This window comes from Nycticebus coucang, chromosome 21, assembly GCF_027406575.1.
Source record: "Nycticebus coucang isolate mNycCou1 chromosome 21, mNycCou1.pri, whole genome shotgun sequence".
NCBI lineage: Eukaryota > Metazoa > Chordata > Mammalia > Primates > Lorisidae > Nycticebus > Nycticebus coucang.
This window is the reverse complement of record NC_069800.1, coordinates 22,255,853-22,274,054: the sequence shown is the minus strand read 5'-3', so window position 1 is coordinate 22,274,054 and position 18,202 is coordinate 22,255,853. Positions and strand designations below refer to the sequence as shown.

Below are 18,202 nucleotides of genomic sequence, written 5' to 3'. Positions count from 1 at the left end.
AACCTTAGTGTATGTGGCCAGCGCCTTACCCACTGAGCTACAGGTGTTGCCCAAAATTCTTATTAAATGGCTATCTCCCTTAATAGGGTGCAAGCTCCAAGAGAGCAGAGGTCATGGCTTGTTTTTCTCATAAGGGTAACTCTAGTGGCTAATGAAAGGCTGGCATATAGCACATTCCTTGTAAATGTCTGCTAGATAAAAAAGCAAATGAAAAATGAGTCAAATTTGTTCCCAACCTTATGGACTGGGAGCAACAATGCATAAAATTAAAATGTAAAATAACTACTAGATTTGTAGTAAAGTCTAGTAAAATTACTAATCAGCCCAAGCCAACAGATGCTCTTTGGTGGCACTTAAAACTTACTATCTACCATATGGAAACAACACAATTCTACAAATAATAATAAGGACAGGAGGGCACAGGTAAGCTGCTTAGATTGGCAACTATTTCTCATAAAACTGTTGATTCTGTATCTACTAAAACATTCAAAGAAGTATCCATCGATCTCCTGAAAGTATAGCAAATGTTAATACTTCTTGTTTTTTTTGATTGTCTAAAAGCTATTTCACTGGGTAGAAACTGTTTTACATTTGTATTGAATTTGAGCTTATCATGCTCTAACCTCTTCCAAATCTCCTTTTACTCTCTCAAAATAATGCCTTCCATTTGTAAGTATATCCCGTTTACTGTAAATCAAGCTGCCCCTGATTCTTAAAATCAAATATTCTCAAGAAGCTGACTTCAAATGCAAAAAACAACATAACATTTGGGCCTCATTAGGGAGCTATTGTTTCCTGTATTTGCCTATATTTCTATGTATGTTTTGCCTTTCAAGTAGTTTGTAATCACAATGTACATAATATCAAACTGTCCCAGTACTAACAGACTAAATTCTGACCAAGTCTGAGGAAGCCATTTAGCTAATTCATTAGTTTATGGCAAAGAGGACTAAAGAACTTTTAGTTCTATTGTTATTTTTACATATGTTTATAGGCAAGGTAGAAAATTAAATGAAAATTTTTAAGCAAATGGCCAGGATGTAAGGAAACAAAGGGAATTTCTTGGACTCAGTCACAAGAAAGCTCAAATAGAAATATTAAACTAGTTCAAAAGGAGTTTTCCTTGGGGACATACACTAATCTTATATGGTCTAGTATGGATTGGGGTGGTAACAGGCTGCTGGCCAAGGAGGCAGGAGATAGAATATCAAGCCTGATCATGGTGGGAGGTCCCATCAGAGACCACTATGCTTAAGGGTAGAAGGTGATGTCTCCCCTTCCCCCAACTCAGAGGGAACATATGCTTCTTTGGGATTTGGCCATGGGCAGAAGAAGGAAAGTAAAATATTTTCCCCCCAGAGAATTTATAACCACAAGCTCTCAAATCCCTTGGTTTGCGGCTGAAATTCACACTACTTGTGTGGCCCAAAACAGTTTCAGTTGGTCTTGTATTGAAAGTACCATTACATACCTGGCAAATATTCTCTTAAAGAAACACTGGCCTTTGACCCAGGCCTCTAAGAATTCCCATAGGTTAATAAAGATCAAAGAACAATGAGATAACAATCAAAATTCAGTATAAACCAGAGTAAGTAGAAACAAAAAAATGTAAGAACCACAAAGACCATGAATTTTAGAATTATCAGATACATACCACATAATACCAGCACATTTAAAAATAAGAGAAGAAATTAAAAATCAGACTATGAAACCAGATTGACTTGGAAAAAAATAAGACAGAGGTGAAGAAAGAAAGAATGAACTAAAAGAAAGAACTGAAGAAATTACCCTGCATGCTGCATTGATTCAAAGGAATGGAAAATAGGAGTTATCAGATATGGAGTGAGAAAGCACCACACACACCAAATAGGATTTTCAGAAGGAAAAATCAGAGAAGATAAGGAAAATATAATAGATACATCACAGTACAACTCTAGAATACCTATACCAATGAAAATAACTTAAAAGCCAGTGTCGGAGAGCAAAGCTATCTATACCTTTCCTGAAAGGCTTCAAAAGTGGGCCCTGGGGATTAAGATAGTGCGTCCTTCAGTCACACTGGCTCTCACTTGTACCACTTTCAAGGGAAGTCAAAGAAAAGCCTTGTGAGCTCACAGTAAATTTGCTCCTTCCCAGTTAAAAGGAGGACTGGCTTCTTGTATCCAAGACAACAGCAGATACACTTCCCTCCCTACAATCCTTAGCATTCACAGCCTCACCACCACAATCTGAATCCAGGAATCATCCCACCAAGAATAATCTCTTCATGCCCTTTATTCCTACCCTTTTTGGTTAACCATAAAAAGCCCCTAACCATTAGGTTCCCCTTAATATCCCATATGCTAAACCCCAGAAGACACCTGTACTTCTACACTTTTACCCCTACCCTCCATCAACTCTCTAACATTAAATTCTGTGGAATTCACAGTATATCATCAGCAAAAATTCATTATATCTCTGAACATTTTCTTCATCTTCTTTTTCTTTCTTACTTTTTTTTTTTTTTAAGAGACAGAGTCTCACTTTGTCACCCTCAATAGAGTGCCATAGCATCACAGCTCATGGAAACCCCCAACTCCTGGGCTTAGGTGATTCTTGCCTCAGCCTCCTGAGTAGCTGGGACCACAGGTGCCCACCACAACGCCCAGCTATTTTTTGTTGCAGTTTGGCCAGGGCCGGGTTTGAACCCACCACCCTCGATATATGGGGCCGGCGTCCTACTCAGTGGGCCACAGGCACTACCCTTCATCTTCTTTTTCTAACTTGGCTCTCCCCCAAGGATACTACATACTGCAGCCCCTTCAATGACTATTGCTGGTTCATGTTTTGGTTTCTTCACAGAACTCTTGTATCAACTGGCCGGTAGGGTGGTACTGGTCTAGGGATAGGCAGACTAACTAGAGAATTAAACAACAGACCCACAGCTTTGAAACTCGGGTACATGGCAAAAGACATGTCAGATTAACAGGGGAAAGGAGGGATTACTCAATAAACAGATCAGGATAAAACTAGATCCCTACCTCATATGTAAGTATCAACTCTAGATGGATCAAAGACTTAAATGTCCAAAACCTTAAGTCTTTTAATAGAAAATGAAAAGGAACATGGCTCTCATTTGTATAAAATGCCTTCATTTGGAAGGGGTTGTTGGAACAAACACCAAAAAATGTTTTTAAAAAAGTTTTCCTACATAAAATACAGGAAGCATTAACTATAAAAGATAAATTCAACAACATTAAAATCAAGTACTATTGTTCATTAGATGATACAAGAAAGTGGAGGAAGAGAGAATGATAAACTAGAAGCTATCTGTTATCCTACAAAAGACAAAAGATTAGTATCAAAGATAAATAAGAACTCTTAAAAGCCAACAGGAGGAAAAGCATGAACAGAAAAATAGCCAAAAGATATCTATTAGAATTTTACCAAGAAAGAAACATATATAGTTCAATCTCATTTAGAGAGAGAAATGCAAATAAAGAAAGTGCTGCTGGTGGGACTGCAAACAAATACCACTACATTTATAAAGTTGAACATTCAGATGGTGTGGTGGCTCACTCCTGTAGTCTCAGCTAGTAGGAAGGGTGAAGCAGATCACTTTAGCCCACGAGTTAGAGGTTATCATGAGCTATGACTGTGCCAGTGCACTCCAGCCTAGGCAACAGAGGAAGACTCTATCTAATCTTGAAAAAAAAAAAAAAAAAAAGTTGAACATTCACATACCCTATGACCCAGCAAATATAAATACTACTAAATACCCAGAAAAACTTAAAACAAGTACCATGAGATATGTATATAAACGTTCCTAACAGTATGATTCACCATGGTGAATACCTAAGAACAACCAAAATGTGTATCAAACAGAAGAATAAATGTATAAACTACAGTAAAGCAATCAAATGAACTACAGCTACACAAAATAAAGCTAAATTTTAGCAATATAATGTTAGATTAAAAAAAAATCAGTTCCAAATAGATTTTTAAAATCCCAAATAACCACACTTCCTCCCTACCATAAAAAAATTAACAACTTTTATATGATTTACATACCGTATGAATCACTCATTTAAAGTGTATTATTCAATGGGTTTTTAGCATATTCACAGATAAGTGCAAACACCATCACAGTTCTAAAACATTTTCTTCTCTTCAAAAAGAAACCCTGCCTCTCCCTTCCCCCAGCAATCACTAATCTACTTCCTGTCTCCAGGTGGTCAAGGCTCATCCAGGCTTAGCATGTATCATCAGTACTTCATTCTCTTTTGTGCACCCACACTTCTTAGGAATATTTACAAGTGAGATAAAACAATACACAATGTTGCAAAGCAGACAGACAAATGGCCAACAGACATATGAAAAGGTGTTCAACATCACTCATCCTCAAAGAAATACAAATTAAAACCACAATGAGATAACACCACACATTAGGATGCTAGGATGGCTACTATGAAAAAGATAAAATAACAAGGGTTAGTTAGCAAGGGTGTGGAGAAACAATGTTTGTATACTGGAGGTAGGGTGTAAATTGTTATAGCCATTATGGAAAATAGCATGTAGGTTCCTCAAAAATTAAACTATCATATGATTCAGCCCTTTGGGGTACATATCTGAAGGAAATGAAATCAATACCTTGAAGAGATATCTGTACTCCCCTGTTCACCACAGCATTATTCACAATAACCAAGATACAGAAATAATCTAAGTGTCCATCTACAGATGAATGAAAAAGCTGTGGTACGTATATACAATGAAATATTTATTCCGCCACAAAAATGATGAAAAAATATTCATCATCCCTATATATTAGAGAAATGCAAATCAAAACCACCCTGAGATACCATCTAACCCCAGTGAGAATGGCCCACATCACAAAATCTCAAAACTGCAGATGCTGGCGTGGATGTGGAGAGAAGGGAACACTTTTACACTGCTGGTGGGACTGCAAACTAGTACAACCTTTCTGGAAGGAAGTATGAAGAAACCTCAAAGCACTCAAGATAGACCTCCCATCTGATCCTGCAATCCCACTACTGGGCATCTACCCAGAAGGAAAGAAATCCTTTTATCATAAGGACACTTGTACTAGACTGTTTATTGCAGCTCAATTTACAATCGCCAAAATGTGGAAACAGCCTAAATGCCCACCAACCCAGGAATGGATTAACAAGCTGTGGTATATGTATACCATGGAATACTATTCAGCTATTAAAAAAAATGGAGACTTTACATCCTTCGTATTAACCTGGATGGAAGTGCAAGACATTATTCTTAGTAAAGCATCACAAGAATGGAGAAGCATGAATCCTATGTACTCAATTTTGATATGAAGACAATTAATGACAATTAAGGTCATGGGTGGGGGGAAGGAAAAGCAGAGAGAGGGAAGGAGGGAGAGGGGTGGGGCCTTGGTGTGTGACACACCTTCTGGGGGCAAGACATGATTGCAAGAGGGACTTTACCTAACAAATGCAATCAGTGTAACCTGGCTTATTGTACCCTCAATGAAACCCCAACAATAAAAAAAGAAAAAGAGAAGAAAAAAAAATAATAATAAAAAAAAGAAAAATGAGAAAATCTTTTATAAAATTAAAAAAAAAAAAAAAGAAAAAAAATCCTGTCATTTGTAGTAACATGGACAATTCCTAGAGGACATTATACTCGGTGAAACAAGCCAAACACAGAAAGATAAATACTGTAAGAGCTCACTCAAAGTTGCTATTGCCCTGTTTTGCAGAAGAGGAAACTGAGGCACAGACTTGCTTAAGGTCACAAAACAGGAGAAAGAGCTGTGATTCAAACCTTGATATGACTACAGAACCCATGTAAAAATTTTAAAAGGTATTTCCCTGGGTTGCTAATTAAATCTAGGGCCTGACCTTTTAGATAATTAAAGGCAATGGAAACTAAAGCATAACACCCAAATAGGGAAAAGGAAGTTTAGGGTTGTGAGTGAGTAGCAATTTAAATAGAATAATCAGGGAAGTCTTCATTGAGAAAATGACAGTTGAACAACAACAACAAAAGACCTAATGGAAATGACAGTGCAAACAAGTATCCTGGGAAGGAGCATTTCAGGGAGAAGAAATAGACACAAAAGCCCAGAAGGGGAAATGCTTCTGATACCTCCAGGAATAAATAATGAGGCACATGTGGCAGGAACAGAATGAGCCAGGGTCAGAAGACGAGGTCAGAGGTAGCCAACTCACAATGGGTTTTGTAGACCTCTGCATGGACTTCAGCTTTTACTTGATGTGAGACTGGAAATGAAAGTGATGTGACCTGATTTCAGGTTTTAAAGGATTTCTCTGGTGCTTACCTGATTTCTAATGAGGAAGAACATCATCAGTGAAGATTTTAATGTAATTGTTTGTAAAGCATCTAGAACAGTTCCTGATATATTGCAGACATCCAAGAAGTACAAGTTTCCCCTCCTCCCCCAAAGGATATTTTAAAATGTAATTCTTCTGGATTGAAATTATATGTGTACACAGTAACTGAGAGAATGCCAGGAAGGCTATGTTAACCAGTGTGATGAAAGTACGTCAAACGGTCTGTGAAGCTAGTGAATGATGCCCCATGATCATATCAATGTACACAGCTATGATTTAATAATAATAAAAAAAAAGAAATTATATGTGTAAATAAATTGGTTTAAAATATTTTAATCTGGCCAGGCATGGTAGCTCACCCTTGTAATCCTAGCATTTGGGAAGCTGAAGTAAGAGGATGGCTTGAGGCCAGAAGTTCAAGAGCAGCCTGGGAAACACAGTGAGACCCATGTCTCTACAAAAAATAAAAACTTAGCCAGGCATGGTTGCAAGTGCCTGTAGTTCCACAGGGGGAAGTGGGGGAAGTGGGAGAATCGCTTGAGCCCAAGAATTTGAGGTTGCAGTGAAATACGATGACACCACTGCACTCTAGCCTGGGCAACAGAGCAACCCTAGTGTCAAAAAAAAAAAAAAGTATTTCTTTAATCTCCCAGTGTTTCTACTGAAACAAAAGAGTTCTTAAAATGAAATATATTTTGTGACAATCTAAGCTGACAATGCTTAGAAAAAGTTTTAGTTAAGTCCTATCCAAACAGACTTCTCTAATTCTACAAAGCAATTCTTAGGGAAGCATATGTTTTCAAAGCACATGCTTCAAGTTATTAAGGCACAGCATTCCAAATACCAAAGGGAACTCACCCAAGTCCAATTATTGACACTTATCTTTACAGATATAAAGAGGAGCACATTTTCAAGGTCACGCCAAATAATTTTACAGATGAAAGTTTCCCATGTCACTGAATGTGCACATCAAGCTAAGGATATATATTTTTGATAGCTCTTTGATAAGCATTACCCCACCCACTCTGAATGACAGTTAAGGTGAGGGAGAAAAATACCCTCACACTCACTTCTCCTAATACAGTGGTTCTTAACCTTCCTAATGCCATGCGACCCTTTAATACAGTTCCTCATGCTGTGGTGACCCCCAACCATAAAATTAGTTGCTACTTTGTATTAAGAGGTTGTGGCATTAGGAAGGCTAAGAACCACTGTCCTAGTAGATTCCACCAGGTAAATAGTGTAATCTCACACAAAACCAGCAAATCCAGCTTGCCTTGCAAACCAGTTCAAGCCTCACTTTGGACATCAAAGCTGAAAATTACCTTTGTAGTACAGTCAGTGAGCTACTGTCTACAATGGTCTAACTGAAGAGACAGTGAGATGGCCTGACAGATTTTTCAGAGCACTGGAAACATGGCATATAGTTCCAGGGTGGGAGAAAGTGCTATATCAGAGACCTACAGAAAAGTGCTTATGCCCTATCCTTTATGTGGGTTCAAAATCCAAACCTCTTGTAAAAACCAGATTTTGTGTTTAATTTTACCAGCATTTCTGAGCCTTTAAAAGTTAAAAAAAAAAAAAGTTCCCCAGTCAGCACCACAAATTAATACCAATCAAACCCTTTCAAAAAAACGAAAAACAAAAACTTTGACAGGAGACATGTAGATTTTCTATTCTTAGGAACTGATCTCTAAGAAAATTCAATCAAAGGTTATTATGTTATCCATAATAGCAAGACTTTATAAAGCCCCTAAAGTATAACGTTGGGGGAGTGATTCATAATTTATGAATTAGAAACACAATGGATTATGGTAGAGGCATTATAATAAAGTGATTTAGGAACATATGAAAATAAGAATGATAAACGAAAACAAAAAAAGCAGAATGCAAAATAGGATTATAATGGAATCAACTATGTGTGCTTGTAGAAGATACATGTTAAAGCAGTACACTTGTAAATTACATGATTTTCAATTTCAGATTAAAAAGGACAGCAGGAGTGAAACTGTTGAAAGCAAGTAGTCTGAGTGAATTCTGCCAGAATCACAGATGGGACATATGGCTACTTTGCTAGCCAGGCACTTAGTATTTAGATATGATGATGCGGGACAACCACAAATAGAATAGGGAAAAGTTCTGCTTTACAGACCAAAGAATTCACAACTTCAAACAAATCAGCACAGCTGTGGACAACAGGAAATCTATACATGCAAGAAGCTCTGTCTTCTTGGGCTGACTTCCAGCAGATTGCAAGTTTAAAGCAAAGTAAAAAAAAGTACTATGGTCTGGAAATAGTGCCTACAGATGCAAACAACACAACTGGTAAAAAGTGATACACATATAGAGAGAGAAGGACCACATTAACAGAATCATCCAGATGCTTGCCAACAGAGGCCCTTGCTGATTTACATATTTAACTGGGTTCCTAAGGGGGGTAACAAGCCCAGATCAATTAACTTCATAAGGTATGAATATTTTAGTACTTTCTAAAACTACTAGCATAAAAAAAGTTTTGCTTTAAATTTTTTTTTAAAGCTTCTTGAAAACCCTTTTTAAAATATTAAATCTTTATATTAAGTGAGAAAATAATCTTTCAAATATCCAGGAAACATTGAGCAATTTACTAGCAACTATCTAGAGAAAATGTGCCAGCAACATTTTCAGATAACCCTAGCTGCTTCTCATTTTTACATGTATTACACAGTTCATAGTGACCTTTAAAAAGAGGTGGGAAACGATCTCTACTAATCAGAATGTTAACTAGTAAGTGTAGAAGGAATGATGGAAGTTGAAAAATCAGCATTTTGCAACCAACACTATATTTAAACAAGGATCATCAATGAATACTAAACTCACCAGATAAAATGCTGATTCACATAGTTTATTACCCTTCAAAATTACTTACCAATTACCAAGGAAAAAAATGTGGCTTTAATATGGAGGAATCAGTCAGTCACACCTTAACTGAGTGAGCAAAGTTAATAGCACAAATAATGGGCAAACTGACATGGGAAGTACATAACATCATTTAAGAATTCTTGCCAAAAACTTTCAAGATGAATTGTAAGGACACAATCAAAGAAATTCATATGTATTATTTGGGTTTCTATTAACCAACTGTTGTAGATACTTTATTTTTTTTATTTATTTTTGTTGTTGTAGGTACTTTAAAACTAAATGGCTCAGCACCTGTGGCTCAAGCAGCTAAGGCGCCAGCCACATACACCTGAGCTGGCGGGTTTTAATCCTGGCTGGGCCCGCCAAACAATGACGGCTGCAACCAAAAAATAGCTGGGCGTTGTGGTGGGCACCTGTAGTCCCAGCTACTTGGGAAGTGGAGGCAGGAGAATCACTTGAGCCCAGGAGTTGGAGGTTGCTGTGAGCTATGATGCCACAACACTCTACCCAGAGTGACAGCTTGAGGCTCTGTCTCAAAAAAAACCCAAAAAAACAAAAAAAAACAAAAACCTAAATGGATCCTGGATCAGGAAAGAACTATAAAGAGTACTGAAATGAGTAAGAAATTTGACTACTCTTGTATCAATATTAAATCCTCTTTGGGTGATAATGGTGTTTATAGCAGAAAAGTGTCTTTGTTTTGGGAAGTTATGCTTTGAAGTTGTTTGCCTGTGTGTGTGTGATGATGATGCCTGCAACTTTCTCATAGTGAAATATTTCATAAAAAGGAGGTCCCTGCACTTGCAATCTTCAATTTCTCTCTTTCTTAAACCCATCCTAGACATCCACTCACTCCATCTCACCAAAACCATAATAAATATTACCAATGATCTCCACATTGCTAAATCCAATGGTCATTCTTGGCCTCAGTATTTTATTGACCCATATTCACATTGAAATGCTCTCTTCATTTGGCTGTGAATATCCCACAATTCTGAATTTCCTCCTGCTTCTCTAGTATCCTGTGCCCAGCTGCTCTGGATGGCCTCTCCTTATTTCCTCTACCTGTAATTGCAAAAGTGCTCCCACAATCAGTTTTTGAACCAAGGACCTTTCTTTTCTACCTATATTCACTTTCAGACAGCTATTTAATGAAGATCCTCGAATTTATTATCTCCAACCCTGACCTCTTTCCCAAACTCTTAATTGTATATCTGATTCTTTGGCATGTCTATTTAGATATGTAATAGGTCTCTTAAACTTTGCATGTGAAAAAGTGAATTGACAACGGTCCTTTGCAAATCTGTTCCACTCACCATCTTCTTCATCTCCAGATTAGTCTTTGGACCAACCTCCCTAATTTTGTTCTTGCCTCCCACTTTAATATATCTCTAGCAGCAAGAGTTCACCTGTTAAACATGAAAGTCAGATTTTACCTTTCCTAAGCTTTCCTAAATTTTCCAATGGCTTCTTATCTCAGTCACAGATGTTGTTCATATCCTTACAATGGTGTACAATACCTTCATCTTTGGCCTCAAGCTATTTCTCTGACCTTGTTGGTAATTCTCTCCTCCATTCACTCCACTCCAGTCGCACTGTTCTCCGTGCTGTTCCTCTAACACAGTGGTTCTCAACCTTCCTAATGTCGTGACCCTTTAATACTGTTGGTGTGGGTCGCGACCCACAGGTTGAGAACCGCTGCTCTAACACAACAGATAAACTACAGCTTCAAGGCTACTAAGGATACTTACTCCTTTGCTATTTCCTCTGCTTATGGTCTTCCTGTGCCTGGTTTACTCCTCTGACTCTACTCAAATATTTTTCTTACTTGTTTGTCATCTATCTCCTCCTTACCAGAATATAAGCTCTATAAGGTCAGGAATTTGTTTTGTTTCTATAGTCAAGTATAATTCCTGGCAAAGAGCAGGTGCTTGATAGGTATTAGATGAAACTGATTATACTTCATTTATATGTGTATTTCAAATTCCTTTATGAAGCACATTCCTTGATGAAGGCCCAATATGCTAATTATATGCATCCGCCTTATCCTCTTAGGGTGATTTAGGTAGGATACTTTTAGCAATGTAATGAGATAGATAATATTGTTCCATATACGTCAAAATAATAAAGTATATATTCTTTTAAAAATCACTTAATTGAATATTTTTACTTATTTATATCCTAATAAGGTTGTATTAGGATTATAATTTTATTATAATTTAATTCCTGTACATTTCCACGGGAATTAAAATATGTATCAATAAAAAGAGTGCTTCATTCCAGCTGTTATACTCATGAACCTGTTACCTGTCTCCCTTGAATACCTTACCCTTAAGGAAATAAACTTATGTTACTACATTGTATAAACCAACATAAAAAGATAGAATATCTGAACAATCAAAACTAGTTTCTTTTTAAAAATCAAACCATACTATACCCCAATAAGTGTTAATGATTAAAGATTATTTTACTGATGAGCTTAATATTTTAGAGATTTAAGCCACAGAAAAACCAATGAATGATATAGTATAATCTCACACTGACTCTCTGTGGTTTACTGGGGTATAATATCACATGTCTTGAGGTTCAGGGAAATTATTATTGAAAACACACATTTCTTAAGACACAAACCCTCTAAAATACACACGAGTTGAACAGTATATTGTAGTTTATGAAGTACTTTTATAAATATCTCAAATTAAGTAAGAAAGATACTATTGGTCTCAATTTCCAAATGTGTAAACTGAGATTCACGAAGATTTCAATTATCTCATATAACATGCATATCAGGTAAAAGACTTTATATTTACACACTCACACATGCTCATACATAACAAGGATTCATAGGTAACAACACCCCATTGAAGGTCGTCAAAAATAATAGAGTCTACAACCTTTAAATGTTAAAATATCAATTTTCTCAATTAAAAATAAAAAGTACATACCCACTGTATGTACTTATTTATTTATAAATAAAAGTGATTAATTATTTTTAATTAATTTAATTAATTCCATGAAACTGACACTCTTACTAAAGAGTAAGAGTTGAAAGCATTACTAGCTGGTATAACAATCTGGAAATAACTTTAAGAAAAAAAGTATTCATGCTCTTTCCTAGCAATTCTATTTCTGGGAAACTAGCCTATGAAAATAAGCCAAATTATGGAAAAAGCTATAGATTATTTATAATACCCTAAATACTTGGCATCTGAGATTTAACATTTGAGGTTTTGACACTGGTAGTCTTACAGCTGTCAGAGAACCACAGGTTGATCTATAGCATATGTACAGTTGCTGTGTGAGTGAGGAAGTCATGGTAACTAACTACTGAGTGAGTCTGACTGTTAGCATCAGCTTCTCATTGTGGCCTGGTTGTTCTCTACTAGTCCTCACATGCGTGGAAATATTGTAAGGAATGAAAACTACAGGCCAATATTCCTCTTTAACATAGGTGCAAGTATCTTTCTTTTTGAGACAGGTTATTGTTCTGTCATCAAGGCTGGAGTACAGGGGAGAAATCAAAGCTCAGTGCAGCCTCCAACTCCTAGGTTCAAGTGATGACCTTAGCCTTCCAAGCACCTTGGACTACAGGCATGTACCACTACTCCTGGCTAATTTTTCATGGAGAGGAAGTCTTGCTATGTTGCCCTAGCTGGTATCAAACTCACGGCCTCAAGCAATCCTCCCACCTTGGACTACCAGAATGCTTAGATTACAGGCATGAGCCACTGCACCTGGCTAGTGCAAATTCTCTAACAAAATATTACTAGATCAAGTCAGGAATATATAAAAATATACTATACTGTTTAAATTTTCCAGTTACTTTTGAGTATTTGCCCTTCTTAACTATACTGATAAAGACAAAGGCATGGGGTCCATTTAGTATAGGAACCTATATTATATATCTGTGCCATATAACCACTATGTGTATTATATATTTCTGAAATATTTGCTATAAATCTTGAGTTTATTTTAATTCTGCTTTCTCAGACAACCAAATACTTTCATTTTAAAATGTTCATATAAAAGTATCTTCATTCAATAAGTTAATTCTAAGATTAGACATAAACTATAACACATTTAACTTAAAACAGAGAATTCAACATTTCTTGGAATCATAAAGGAAAGGGCCTCGAATAAAATATTTCTTCTCAAACGTTCCTAACAAGGTTATGTAGCTTATTTACTTATATTTTTTTTTGCAGTTTTTGGCCAGGGCCGGGTTTGAACCCACCACCTCCGGTACATGGGGGCCAGCGCTCTACTCCTTTGAGCCACAGGCACCGCCCATTATGTAGCCTTTTGTGGAGACCTACTGACATAGGGACTCAACCCCTTAAAGCAGCCTTCATGCTCTTTTGCTGGATAATTCTAATAATGCAGAGAATTTATCTTGTAGTACACTGAAATCTACCTTCTTTCAACTTTTATTTACTGGCAATAGTGCTAACCTGTGAAGTAATAAAAGATATTAAGACTTCATTTACATATCCTAAAAGTACCTAAAAATAACAGTTAAAGTTACTCTTTAAACTTTTTCTGTCCAGGCTACATTGAGTTCTTCTAATCATTGGTTATATGGTATACTAGTAAATTTCATTTTTATTTTTTTTACTACCATTTCCTGTATAAGCAAAGTACTTAAGCCAAATGGGTTATAACATAGCACTATATTACTATAGGATTATGCAGCAGACAACCGTCTATCCTAATATACTTACTATAGTAGTCAACCAATTCTCAAATATCAAAATACTCTACCCTTTTCCCCCAAATAAAAACTCATGCAAACAAACGTTTTATTCTTAGTGCAAAAGCATGCTACTTGTAAAAAATAGAATTGATAATGTTTAAATTTTAGGCAATGATATTCCTATAAGTGGTTAGTATTCTTTCTTCTTGAGATTAATTAGGGCAAAAGGACTGAATCCTTACCAAAAAATATACCTGGCTTTAAATATATATATATACATATACCTGTACATATTTGTATATACATAGTACATAGTACATACAAATAGCAGTAATTTGCAAAAAAAAAAAAAGTACATGCTGATTTGCCCAGCAAACTTAAAACACGGAGTAGAGCAGTCCCTCATTATCTGAAGGGGATACATCCCAAGATCCCCAGTGGATGCCTGAAAACATGGATAGTGCCCACCCCTATATATATTGTTTTTTTCCTATATGTACACAGCTGCAATAAAGCTTAACTTAGTAACAGATTAAAAATAAAATAGAACAATTATGACAATATATTGTAATACAACTTACGTGAAAACAGTCTCTCTCTTTTTCAAAGTATCTTACTGTACCAAACTATACTCACCTATTTTTGGACCACAGTTGACCATGAGTAACTAGAACTGAAAACCAAAACCATGGATAAGGGAAGACTACTATATGCTACAATCCTTATGTATCACCATTTTATCTTTGTTTAGCTTTGACACTGTAGTAATTCGTATTTACTAGTATTATACTACTTTACTATCCTATATTGACTATTCCCAGCAAAAATGAGATGGAAAACTATGTAATACATGTTTTGTAATAGTGAAACCCATGAATTAAGACTAATACAGGTTATGGAAGTAAAAGTCACCTAAAAATTATATATCTTGAAACAAAGTATAATAACTTTAGAACACATGATGCCAGAATTCAAGTTTCTAAATCCTGAGACCAATATTACAGAATCAAACCTAGGTCTATTTTCACAAATGAACAGAAACAATTTATAGTTACTATATCAAAGAAACAAATCAAGAAATGCTAGTAAGAGTCTAAAAATCTAGTCCCTAAGTGAGTTAAACAGTATATGCAAATACTATGTTAAGGTCCTTACCTTTTAAGATTATACATAAACTATAACACATTTAACTTAAACATTTCTGGAAAATAAGATTTTGTTAAGTTTATGTTTCTAAAGAGGAGTTAAACTTGTAAGATACACTCAACATCCTTAAATAAAGAAAAAGAGAAAACAGTTTCTAATTCTTACCTGGGACCCACTTAATTTCCATTTCCATATCATTTTCTTTGCTTTTCTTTTCTTTTTCTTGAATAACCTGCAAGAGCTGCCTATATTTAGCAATCTGTTCTTCATCATCCTTCTGACTTTTCTTTGTTTTTCCATCTTCTTCTATATCAACTCTATCAGCACCTAACCAAAAAAAAAAAAAAGAAAACCCAATTTCATTTAATACACAGAATCAGTTCATGGTAACTCCAGTACTTTTCTAAAAGACATTGTTAAACATACTGAGATAATAGAATATTAAAATCAGACTTCTGAATATTAAATGAACTGAATGACAGTCTTGTATATAAAAATCAGTGCAAAATAAATTAGCACTGTCATAACAGTACATTTGAGAATCCTCCTTTCTTATTAAAATGTGTATTTTCAAATAATCCTGCAATCACAGACCATCCTGGGACTTCTCTTCCATACAAACAAGACGACAAGGATGGCATTTTATCCTTCTTTGTGACTTTCACCATCCAGTACAGCATCTTTAATAAAAAAAAGGCTGAAGGTTGTTGGGATGAATTTGGTACATGGATTTAGCTATTTGGACTAAAGAGAAGAGGGTTAAAGGGAGAGGACTAAAGGAAGTTGTTTATAATGCAAACCTAAGAGTATTGAGCCCTTTGCAGTAGACTGTAAGAATGTTTACTCCAAGGATCTCATTAATATACTAAGAACATAAATGAATAAATTAGAAGTAAATTCAATTAATTTCACTGTGTGGAAAAAATATTCACAATTCCATTTCCTAGTTTTAAAAAAATAAGTAGAATACAAAGGGCAACAAATACCCAAGAAAACTAAAATAAATACCCAAGAAAACTAATACACAAATGTTTGTACGCTCTACATTTCCACTACAATTCTCTGAATCAAGAACGTAAATTAGGAACCTGGGTTTTAATGCAAAACATACTTAATGAATTGACTAAATATACCAAGTAAAGGAAAATTTAGAAGCAGCATAATGAAATCTTTCTCTTTGATAATCTATGGTTAACTGATCACTAAACTTGTTTGGCATCATTAAGCATTTGGCTGTGAAACATCAGTGCCATGTATCTGTCCTTTTATCTTTAAAAAGGTAATATATACAGTAGAATCTCTGAAGCTGACCACTTAAGTGACTGTAATAAACCAGTCAATATACAGAGGTGGTCAACATAAGGAACTAGGTCTACTGTAGTAATACTTTTATGTGGTACATGTCTGGTCTATGAAAGGTTCTACTATGGAGGTTCTACTATATATAAAAATTAGTTTGATAAATATTTTTATATTTTTTCTTTTGCTAAATGAATAATAAAGTTCAGACATTCTTTCCATCCTATCACACTTCTACATTTTTACTCAAACAGCTGAAATTCATTTTTTTCCTATTGGTGCTTTGTGCTACAATAATAATGTTGGATGGAATTCTGTCATGCATCCCATAATTCAATGGATAAAACATCAGGAACACATTAACAATGGCAGTGTATTTCTTTCTATTAAAAGCTTACTTCTGAAAACATAATTAGAAGCAAGCTAAGTTCCTTCCAGGTTGAAATTTTAGTGGTAAAGTCTCTGATGACTTACTTTAAATTGATTTTTTCCAGTACTAAAATTTTACTTTCTAAAGCTCTAAAATGTGGAACAACTCATGTACGTCTGTTTTTTTCCTATTCAAGGACAATACTTTGTGAAAGCCTTAACACTACACTCATGTATACAGAGTGAAAAATAATAATTCTAACAATAAGCCACCCTGCTATGCTCTTGTATAAACAATAACAAGAATTCTAAGGTATTCGAACATACCAATATATCACAGGTACCAAGTTACAGATTATAGCAAATTTGTAATCAATGAAAATACTGAAGAAAAACAGATGCTTTAAAAAATTTAATGGAGACCGGATGTGGTGGGTCATGCCTGTAATACTAGCACTCTGGGAGGCCGAGATGGGTGGACAGCTTGAGCTCTGGAGTTGCAGACCAGCCTGAGCAAGAGCAAGTCCCCATCTCTACTACAAATAGAAAAACTAGCTAGGTGTAGTGTCAGGCACCTATAGTCCCAGCTACTCAGAAGCCTCTTGCTCTTGATCAGGAGGATCTCTTAAACCCAGGAGTTTCAGGTTACTGTGCGCTATGATGACACAACAGTACTCTACCTAGGATGACAGAGGCTCTGTCTCAAAAAAAAAAAAAAAAAAAAATTAACGGGCAGGATATTTCAGACAAAAAGCTATGAATCATCAAAGTTTTGAGAAATATAAATTTGCAATACAAGGTAGTGTGTTAAACAGTTTGTACACATCATCTTAATCTTTCTAATCGCGAACCTGGTATTATTATGATCACCATTTCACAGCTATAAAGAGAAAGACACAGAGATTTTAGGAAATATAACCTGTATAAAGTGAAGTCAGAGTTTGAAACCAGCAGAGCTCAAGATCTTAACAAGAATGGTTTGATAAATTAATGCTTATTTATTCACAATATTTGTTGCCCTAATGTCAAAACTGCCATTTAAAAATTTAGTTCACTTCTCTCAAACTAAAAACACCTATTTGAAAAACTTGTAACTAATCTTCACAAGTGTACATGGAATGTTATCATTTTTCCTTTGTTTTAGAGCTGACAGAATCTACCCAGAATTTACTAAGCATAAAAATAAAAAGGAAATGTAGATAAATAAATATATCTTTTTCCACATCTATGAGGGAGAACGACTATTTGAAAAAAGGATTTGGCTGTTCTGTGTACACTAAGAAATAAAATGGTCACCCAATTCTTTGGAATGCCAAAAAATTAACAAGCAACAGCTATGGAGGCTTTGAAGAAATCTGAACATTTTTATGCCCAACTTAACTAGCATTCCAAATTGTACATTTTCAAAAACGATTAAATACTTAAGCAATTATGTGGTTTTATTACCACGAGATGTCCGAACAAA

General features: G+C 35.5%; 1 protein-coding gene across 4 annotated transcripts in view; it reads right to left on the bottom strand.

The window, feature by feature from the left end:
* The window catches only part of ESF1 (ESF1 nucleolar pre-rRNA processing protein homolog), a 65,020-nt gene that overhangs the window by 30,124 nt on the left and 16,694 nt on the right, over positions 1-18,202 (bottom strand). For all 4 annotated transcript variants that reach the window (XM_053574470.1, XM_053574468.1, XM_053574471.1 and 1 more), the window contains exon 9: positions 15,235-15,396. In XM_053574470.1, the coding sequence (XP_053430445.1) occupies positions 15,235-15,396 (162 nt within the window). The remainder of the gene's footprint in view (positions 1-15,234; positions 15,397-18,202) is intronic.